The sequence below is a fragment of the Carassius carassius genome, chromosome 24, assembly GCF_963082965.1.
Source record: "Carassius carassius chromosome 24, fCarCar2.1, whole genome shotgun sequence".
Taxonomy (NCBI): Eukaryota; Metazoa; Chordata; class Actinopteri; order Cypriniformes; family Cyprinidae; genus Carassius; species Carassius carassius.
In genome coordinates, this window is record NC_081778.1 from 12736939 (window position 1) to 12747134 (window position 10196).

At 40.2% G+C, this 10196-nt stretch overlaps 1 protein-coding gene across 1 annotated transcript; it reads right to left on the reverse strand.

Moving 5' to 3' along the window:
- Nucleotides 1-5319: 5319 nt before the first annotated feature.
- On the reverse strand, nucleotides 5320-9605 carry LOC132102846 (metastasis-associated in colon cancer protein 1-like). Its single transcript, XM_059507529.1, has 4 exons — nucleotides 9471-9605; nucleotides 6857-8904; nucleotides 6594-6782; nucleotides 5320-6395 (listed from the first exon to the last, which is right to left on the reverse strand). The coding sequence occupies exons 1-4, from the start codon at nucleotides 9589-9591 to the stop codon at nucleotides 6162-6164; spliced, it is 2592 nt and encodes an 863-aa protein (XP_059363512.1). The 5' UTR covers nucleotides 9592-9605; the 3' UTR covers nucleotides 5320-6161.
- Nucleotides 9606-10196: the final 591 nt, after the last annotated feature.

Here is a 10196-nt window from a genome sequence, read left to right on the forward strand (position 1 = left end):
TGGCATCCTCTGAAACTCGTCAAGGAGGTAAGGGGTCTCCTCTATACGGGGGAGCGGGAAGGCATCTCTATGAGTCAGGGAATTCAATTTACGATAGTCAACGCAAAAGCAGCAACTACAATCCTTCTTACAGACCTTCACAAGGGCTAGAGCGCAGCCCAAGGGCTAGAGCTTGGCTGAATAACCTTCTTATCCAACATATCAGCTAGCAGGGCATGCATAGGTGGTAGTGGGCAATATTTTTCCCTTACTGGGGGTGCATCACCATTGTGGATTTGGTGCTGCACCACATCAGTATGCCCAAAATCCTCCTTATGGAGGGCAAACACTCTAACCCACCTTTGCAGGAGCGCCCTAACGTCTTGCTTCTGTTGTTCAGTCAAGTTATCTCGGCCTTTTATATCTCCCAATACCTCAACAGGTGGTTCCACTTGTTCTTCATTTCCGACCTCCACAATATCCACCGTGACGGTTCCATCATCTTGCATGTTCAGGCTTAGATCTGTCTGGCCATGAACATCAGCACTGTCAACACAGAACACTTTTGCCAACTTCTGGTAGTGGCCTATAAAGACAGAACAAGAGGTCACATTCTGGATACGAATAGGAAGTCTGCCATGTTTGACGCATGCAATGGTCTTTGCCACAGAAAAAGCCCCTAGCTCAGGCAGTGCTTCAATCAGAGCACAGTAATCCTGCCCCTTCGGACCCATCCGTGCACGCCCACAAACCACCACCTTGGTTCTAGCTGGAACGGTTAAGCCCCTGCGGTGTGCTGGACGCACAAACCCATGTATCCATCTTACCCCCCGACTACAGCTGTCCGTTGGCACACAGCAAATGCACTCGTCCAGGCTTTCCTTGTCCCTAGATCCTGAAAAACAGTTTTCAGGCCCTCTGGTTGATTAAGAAGGTCCTGCCAGCAGGTTGTGATAACGTTCATACCGATCAGTAATGAGGAAGTTAGACAGTGGTCAGCTACAATAACAACCCCCCTTCCAGAAATATTAACACCTCCTACTTCGAAATCCATCACTGCATAGCCTTGATAAGGAATGGATAACCTGTTAGCCGCTTTAAGTGTCAATTTGTTGGGGGCCACGCCATATGATAGGGCATCTGTTGGATGGTGTTGGTCAAATACACTCTGTCGCATTAACGTCACTTGCGAACCAGTGTCGATTAGTCCAATTAAAGGCACACCATTTACTTTAACCTCAACCTTAAGACAGTCACCTACAAATATGGTCCTTGATCCTGCTTCCCCTAAATTCCCTGCTACTTGGACCTCAGTAGCAGGTAAAACTAGTTTAAATCAGACTCGGATGGGGGTCTACAGAACCTAGCAATATGTCCAGTGCGGCCACACTGGCGGCATATAGGCTTACCGTCTGCAGCCCAGGTGTTAGGTGTATAGAACTGGACCCTCCTCCTAAGTGGCAGCTGATTAGGATGTTGTGGGCATCGCGTAGGCTCGATTGCAGCAGGTTGTAACTGCCGGCTCATTTCTTCTCTTAATGCATTCATTTGCCCCCTCACTTCATGGAGGAGCTCCCGCCGAAAAGTCTCAGCCCAGTCATCCCTTCCTGTTACAGATTTAGAAACAGAGGACCCACCCACTACTTGTGCTACTATTTCATTTCCAGCCCCAGGCTGCTGTTCACATTCCAGCAAAAAGATTTCTTCCAATACAGTATTAAAAGTTGTGTCGGGATTACGGCGTGCATAGGTCCTGATTGTGCTTCTCAGTTCTACATTACAGAGCCCCATCAAAAGCTGGTCCAACAAGTGGCTTTCATCAAGGGGGCCATCTGGGTTTCGCTTGTTTAGTCTACAAAACAGTTCCCGCAGCCTGAGAACATAAGCTCTTAAACTCACTGGCAACTTGTACACAGCTATAAAATTGTGATCTCAAATTAGCCACAGGGACCTGGTCTCCATACAAGGAGTCTAGATGTTTCAAAATTTTTGCTACAGTATCACGGTCTACATCCCCTAAGACACAAACCTCCCGCTTAGTTTCATCAGTTAATGCCCCCAACACTATACCAACTTTTTGCGGTTCATTAAACTCCCGTACCTGCAATAAACTCTGAATTTGTTCTTTCCACTCACTAAATTTTAAATCACCACCCACCCACTTAAATTTAGGGATCCAAGGTGCACCCGCATAAACCGGCATCATCATCATGTTCAGACAAGGAAAAAAATTATATATATAAAAACTATAAATTATACAGTCTGGGTGACCTATATGTGAAGCTCCAAACCAAGTCCTGCCGACTACGCCAAATGTGGCCCAAATTAAATGTAGTTCGACTACGCCACCCAATTAAAGAGATGGGACTCTAAATAAAGTAGCCCTATCTTTTATTTGCTAATTCTTTTAGTTTGGTGGGAGCAACACAACAGATATACCCAGAAAACAGTTCAATATAAAAATCTATTTATTATGATCTCTAGTTACAATAAAAAGAAAAGAGTACATCTTACACACTCTCACGCAAGCTTAAAAGCGGAACAGGATAACACACTCAAAATCCACTGGAAGTTCTTAGTAGGTGTCCGCAGTCCTTCAGCAATTCCTTAACACAAGTTCGTCTCTCGCCAAACAGTGGAGTCTACGCAGCGGCCACTTATCAATCACTCACCCACACCACACTGAGTTGATAACTGGACTGGCACGTCAACAACTTCGGGCTTCGACACGAACAAACAATAATCCCATACAACGATCGTGTCAACAAAATAAGTCAATCGCAACTACCATCCAGCAGTAGAGAACAAGGTGAAGAGAGCCGCACCAAGCAAAGTTCATAGGGTAGCAGACACACTTTCAGTTCTTTTCACTCCCCTTTTTAAATGATCTGTGATTTGTTATAGCGATTACCAACAGCTATCCATCCGCTAATCATTTCTGATCCAGGCACTAGGAAAATACGGGGACGTCATCCCACATTCTAAAGATCATAAAACAATCACCAAAATAAAGTGCACATCAAATAAAAACACCACATCAAAAGCAAAAACAATCAGTGCCAAATACACACAAGAAAAACACAGCACCCAACACAAATAAAATACAATCTCTCCATATATGACACAAGCCTCTTACATTAAGATTTTATAAACTTTTCTAAACAGATCTATCCAGTTGCCATAGTGTAAATAACATTCCAAGAAAACAGTTAAGGCCATGAAATAAGAAATGGAATAAGCCTACTATTGTATATCTTGACAAAATGATCCAAAAGCAGACTGAATCATTTGGAATGACTCTTACTTCTATATAAAATGAGTCCAGGACTAAAGAGAAGTCATAAAACTAGGTGTGATAAATCAAAAGGTGTAATAAATAAATGAATAAATGAGTTTTTTTTTTTTACAAGAACATCATGTAAATTAAGTATTTTTGTTTATTACTGAGTATTCAAAATGTATGTAAATATGAAAGAAGAACTACAGTAACACTGATCATTTGATGGTGAAACATTAAAAGGATATTCAAAAATAAATAATTCTGTCATCATTTTGAAGAATGCTGGTAACCAAATAGTTTTGGGTGATTTCCACAATATTTTTCTTTCTCTCCATACTATGGACAATGGGTCCCAAGACTGTTTTATTACCAACATTCTTCAAAATCAGCTCTTTTGGGTTCCATATAAGAATACATGTTTGGAACAATGATACAATTTTCAATTTTGGGTGAACTATCTCTTTAATACACAGAACTTTTCTCAAGAAATGTCTGCCTTTTATTTGGGTCACTTTCATATGGTCTCCAGTTTTGCAAACTTCACTCTAGACAACCAATCAGAGAGTTCTAGTCCTTCTTCATTCCATGCTGGGATTGGGACTAGGTCAGTGTTAACTAAAAGTGAGTGAGTGAAGTGACATTCAGCCAAGTATGGTGACCCATACTCAGAATTTGTGCTCTGCATTTAACCCATCCGAAATGCACACACACAGAGCAGTGAACACACACACACACACTGTGAGCACACACCCGGAGCAGTGGGCAGCCATTTATGCTGCGGCGCCCGGGGAGCAGTTGGGGGTTCGATGCCTTGCTCAAGGGCACCTAAGTCGTGGTATTGAGGGTGGAGAGAGAACTGTACATGCACTCCCCCCACCCACAATTCCTGCCGGCCCGGGACTCGAACTCACAACCTTTCGATTGGGAGTCCGACTCTCTAACCATTAGGCCACAACTTCCCAAATAACACCGTTAACACTTAATTAAGTACAGAGATTTGGACATCAATCACATTAATATCATAGAGATGTGAGATGGTTTGTAATCGTCTAATAATAATAATCAAAGAGTATGTAGAGGGTAGTTCATCCAAAAATTCATCCAAAATTACTCTCGACTAAGTGGTAAATGATGACAATGTTCATTTTTGGGCGAATTACCCCTTTAAATAACAAAATAATCTATTACTCAAAAATGTTGTGCTACATAATCATGACTTGGTAAAAGACCAAAGTGATTTTAGCCAAGTTGAACTTTTAGATTAGATTAGATTAGATTCAACTTTATTGTCATTGCACATGTAAGATACAAGGCAACAAAATGCAGTTAGCATCTAACCAGAAGTGCAATAAGCAGTAAGTACAGGATATACAGTGTTTACAATATCTTACAAATGTACAACAAAGGCAGAGGGCAGAATTCAGTTAGGAGACAACAGTAGGGAAAAGGCTGTTCCTGAATCTGCTGGTCTTTGTCCGGAGGCTCCTGAAGCGCCTCCCGGAGGGCAGGAGGTTAAACAATCTGTGGTCAGGGTGAGAGGAGTCCTTAAGAATGCTGCGAGCTCTCCGTAGACAGTGTTTTCTATGGATGTCCTCAATAGCAGAGAGTGGTGTCCCTGTGATTCATGGTGCTGGTGTGCCTTTTTGACCAGGCTGGAGGTGTTTGTAGTCCAGGACAGGTCCTCCGAGATGGTGGTTACTAGGAACTTGAAGCTGGAGACACGTTCAACAACCATCCCATTAATGTGGATGAGGTCATGCGTGCTTCCTTTCTTCTTCCTGAAGTCCACAATGAGCTCCTTTGTCTTGCTGGTGTTAAGGAGCAGGTTGTTGTCGGCGCACCATGCGTCCGTATCCTATTTTGTAAATGAGGCTGTGACATTGAAGTCACTAGAGAACCCACTGGTATCCACATAATGGCATCATTTTTTAAAGCAATGAAAGGAAGTGACAGATTTAAGACTGAGTTGCACATCAATGCACGACTCAGATGCATTTCCTATTCAATCAAATGATTATATTTTTTAAACAACATTTAATAAAGTAATTTCAAGATTAAAATACTTTAAACGTTTTTATTATCATCTTTGGCCTTTAGTATAGACCTCCTTCATGACATAAATGGTTATAGTTGAATTATTTTGACAAATCTCAAAAGAGTTTTAGCATTAATAATAGAGCAATACAAAAATGATTTTTAAAGACTATTCTAACACAGGAAAGGTTTGCAATTATACAAGGACCCTAACTTTTAAACACTGTAGTTAGTACAATTAAAATGACAACTAGAAAAACATAATATATAAAAATAGATCAATACAATTTTTCAGTATCATACTGTATACTTTGAGTATAACAAAGGTATGACATTAGATGTTTAACCTAGTATAATGGTACATCCTTGGAAAGTGAAATCAATATACTGTACACTGACACTGACAATTACATTTACAAGTTACAAGTTACATTCCACGTGGGCCAAAATTTATGTAACACATACCACATACTTCAAATATTAAAATGTACTGATGAACACGCTTACAATTCAAGCAAAACGGCTTAACTAAAACAAAGAATGGAGGTAACATTGAGGCAGTTCATATGGAATGAAAATGTTTCAGATTCCATCTCTATCATAAATTAACAAAAAAATCTCATATTTCTCTTTCCACCAACAACCCAAAAAAACATTGCATAAGGGACTTTGTAACAACTAAAGTTTCTTAAGAATCAGACAAAAGCCAATGAATACACACATAATATACAGACAGGTATACAATAACATATATACAGTACTTTTCCAAAGAACAGTTGCCATCGAGGGTAGATGCATCCTAAAGTCGATATTTATCACGTCAAAAAAAAATATGATACAGCTTTCAGTATGGACTCAGCAGTATCACCTAAATATGAAGTGCTCCAAGAGTCGTCTCCAAATCTCTGTGGAAGGCGGAAGCCCTTAGGACCTCCATGCAGTTGACAGTGATGAGAGCTCCAGTAATCGGTCTCCACTGCTTGGTCACTGGGCTCTTCATCTTATCCAAGGCCAGATGAAGGTCCTGGATCATATCCCTGTAGCCGTCCCCGTACCGCTTACTCCAGGCATACAGGAAGTCATATGCAGGCTTCCACATTGACTATTGAAATAATCAAAAGTATATTTAAATGTTGACATGACAAAAGTCGTGACTAGGATTGGGTTAGACCTTATTCTGAAGATCATGTCAATGATAACTGAATGATATAATATTGTAATAAAATGAACAAGGTATTTAATGGTTGATAAAACAACAACAACAAAAAAAGTTACTCATATGTTTTGGATTTTATCTCACCTGGGCACTAATTTCTCCATTTTTCCCTTTGTGTGGTGCTTCATAAGCAGCAATCTGGGCATTGGAGAGCTTCCCAACTCTCTCAGCAAGTTCCCGCCATCGCACTCCCAGCTCAACTGCTGTGGACAAAATCACTATATCCTGGATGAGATGGGCTACTACACCTTGAACATCCATCTTTAACAGACCCTGTGGGGAATATAAATAATTAATAAAACTAGTTGTTGTACACACAAATTTATGTCAGAATAACAGGTGCATACTATGATAAGCTCATGCTGGAACTTCTTCATCTTCTCTGCATGACAGTCTTCCTTGAGCTTTTCTAGAACACAAGCCACCTTTTCTGCCTCTGTTTCAGCATGTCTCCTGGAGATGGCATTAATTGAGACCTCGGAGTAACCGAGAGCCTCAGCGAAGGTTCTCCAGGACTTGATATGCTCTGTGACCAGGGTCTGAATAGCAGAGTACATGTAGGTAAGTTTTTTAAAAGGAACTGATATATTGTCCAAGAGGACCGAAGTGGTGAGCTTAATTCCATTGAAGTCGATGACTTGATCCTTGGTTATGACCTTAAAGTTCTTAGAGTGCACCAAGCCAACTCTTCCTCGAAGAAAGCCAATGTACCATTCCTTAACCTTCATCTGACCTATAGATCTAACAGTTTCCTTAGAAATCAAAGCAATAGTATCACCTTTAAAGTATTCCAGAAGATATTCCACTCTCGGTTGTCTGAGGATTGATTTCGTTGCTACTCCATACCAATGCAAATCTACAGGTCTGTCCTGAAACTTCTGGCTAAGGATTTCTGAGATTGATTCCTCTGGAATGGGTGTGGAATGAGTCACTTCCCTCTGCCAATCTGCTCGCCTGTGGTTGTGTTTTTCTGACCTCAGAGGGGCAGCTTCAGGGGAGGTAACACAGAAGTCTCCCAAAATGAGACTCTTTGGATCCTTCACTTCAATGCTGAGTTTAAAGGGACACATTTCACCTCCACTCACCTTGACCAGATCTAATGGTAAATGGAGCAATTTTCCTGCTTTAAGCTGATCCTGCTTCACCTCTTTATTCATATCAACTGGTTTCACTTCAAAGTTTGAATCCAACACTCTAAAAGCAATGTGAAGATCTTTTAGACCATGTGGGTTGAACTGATGCTTCCCCCAAAGCTCCAAGACAACAGGGGGCAGGTTCCTGTCACCTCTCTGGACATCAGAGAAAGGGAGCTTGGGTGGAATATTATCATGGCTAGATATGACCAGCACCACTTTGAGCGATGGGTGTATGTGTTTGGGACCATAGATGGCCACTGTAATATGTCGATCCAAGTAATCCCATACTGTCATAGCAGGTTGCTCCAAAACAGTGGCCTCGGCAGCAGTTATGACATAAATGCGTGGTTTTAAATCAAAAAGCTTCATCTGTAACACATCATTGTATATGTAGCAATCTTTTATCTTCTGATAAGGTCCCTCTTTCCTTTGAGAGACTAGACCTATAAATGAGGTCAAGACGTGGCTTGTGGGGTCACTTTTTACTTTGGCAGCCATTCTCATCTCTAGCGAAATGCTCCCCGAAACATTATGGTTACTGAGGCTGACCTCTAAAAGAGGGCTTAGAGTTGTGGTGTAGTTGTTGTTTATTCCAGTGGGAGGATCAAGGAGCACTCTGAGGCTGATTTCTTGGATCTCACCAGGGGGAACATGTCCCTGAGGAATATGGGCAGTGATATTGGAGTCTGGCAACTGCACAGAGCCTCCATTGTGGTCAATCTTGCAGAAGATTTGAATGTCTGTGGCCTGAGTCTGGGCCCATCCAGGACTTTGTTTAATTCGGCTCAGATCCAAACAGGACCTGGTTAGCTGCCTATGACTCAACCAAGCCATTTTGTAAGCTTCTCTGTCATCCTTCAACCACTCAAAATCAGGATTCATGAAGGGTTCTTGAGAGTTGAGTCTTATCGTCCTCTTGTCTTCCTTCTTCTCAAGGCTGTCAATTATATCTGAGGCACTTCTCCACCTCCCAGATCGGTTTAAATTGTTTTGTCTGGGTGCTAAAAGATGAGTAAAATTTGCTTCATCTGAGGATGTGCTGAGTGAGTCCTCATTAATACTGTCAAACAGAGATAGGGGATCCTCTTTTAGCATGGACACTCCAGAGTCATAGGTGCTGGCTTGGACGATTTCATTTAAGAATGGATTTGACCTGCCCAGCTGATTCCAAAAGGGGTTGGTAGTTTGTTTTGGATTTTCAATTTCATTCGGTAGGACGGGCCACTCTGAGGTTTTCCCCATCTCATAACCGTAGCCCCCTAAGAGAAGATAAATTATCATATGTCTCTGGAGAGCCAAGAAAAAATTCCTACTATATTTGTTAGGACAATTTGATCAATTTGAATAGTATATTTATGACCCAGGAGCACAAAACCAAGTTGCTGGCTATATGTGTAGCAATAGCCAACAATACATTGTATGTGTCAAAATTATAAATTTTTCTTTCATGCCAAAAATCATTAGGATATTAAATAAAGATCATTTTCCATGAAGATATTTAGCAAATTTCCTACCTAAAATATATCAAAACTTATTTTTTGATTAGTAATATGCATCGGTTAGAACTTTATTTGGACAAATTTTAAGGTATAAAAATAGTTGTATCTCAGCCAAATACTGTCCCATCATAACAAACCATGCATCAATGAAAAAAGTAATAATAATAATTACCCTTATGACTGGTTTTGTGGTCCATGGTCACATTTGTAAAGCAAATATAACATTTTTAAAAATATCTTCACATTATTAACAAATGCATTAAAATAGAATAGATGGATAAAATAATGGACAGAGAGAGAGAGATTTTTTTTTCCATACTTACCACGAAGGTTGTTGTTGTTGTTGTTGATGGTAACATTCTCATCCATATCTATCAGTGTCCCCTCCGATCTACTTCGAAGCAGATTCCCTGCACGACTGTTTGACTTTACTTTTGCGGCTGCCATTTTGAATATCCAAGATCAAACGACAACAGTTTTTTCTCTAATGTCAAAGCTATTTTAAAAGAATGAACAAATTAACATTAGAAAATCTAATTTAACACTCTTAAAAATAAGTTTTTAATTGAAACAATTCATTAAGGACCGCTCTTATCAAGTCAATTTATTTATTTATTTATTTATATTTTTTTGCTGTATTATAGTGCTCTTGAGTTGCCTATATGATTATTTGAGATTATTTTATTGATGTTTTATTGTAGGTTCTTCAGGACAGTGCTCATTCAGTATATCCACAAGATCCAGTGGGTCTATAGCTTTTAAAGGGATAGTTCAATTTCAAATTAAATTTAGATATGTTTAAGCTTTCCTCAAGGGCATCCAAGATGTAGGTGTCTTTGTTTCAGCAGTAGTTCCCATTTTGATATTTTTAGGTCAAACCGTTCTTGTCTGTGACTCATATAATGGAGGTTTATGGTCACCACCTCAAAGAGCATGCACAGAGAAGTCCAAATTAAACAATTCCCCATCGTAAGTACACATTGATGACCTAAGACATGAAACAAGCAGGTTTGTGTAAGAAAACGAAAAGTATTTATATCGTTTTTACCTCT

Coding starts and splice junctions, on each gene's coding strand:
- LOC132102846 (XM_059507529.1), bottom strand. CDS start 9,591: ATGGCAGCCGCAAAAGTAAAGTCAAACAGTCGTGCAGGGAATCTGCTT. Junction 6,783..6,856: donor TCCAGCATGAGCTTATCATA/GTATGCACCTGT, acceptor TATTCCCCACAG/GGTCTGTTAAAGATGGATGT. Junction 6,396..6,593: donor ATGGAGAAATTAGTGCCCAG/GTGAGATAAAAT, acceptor TTATTTCAATAG/TCAATGTGGAAGCCTGCATA.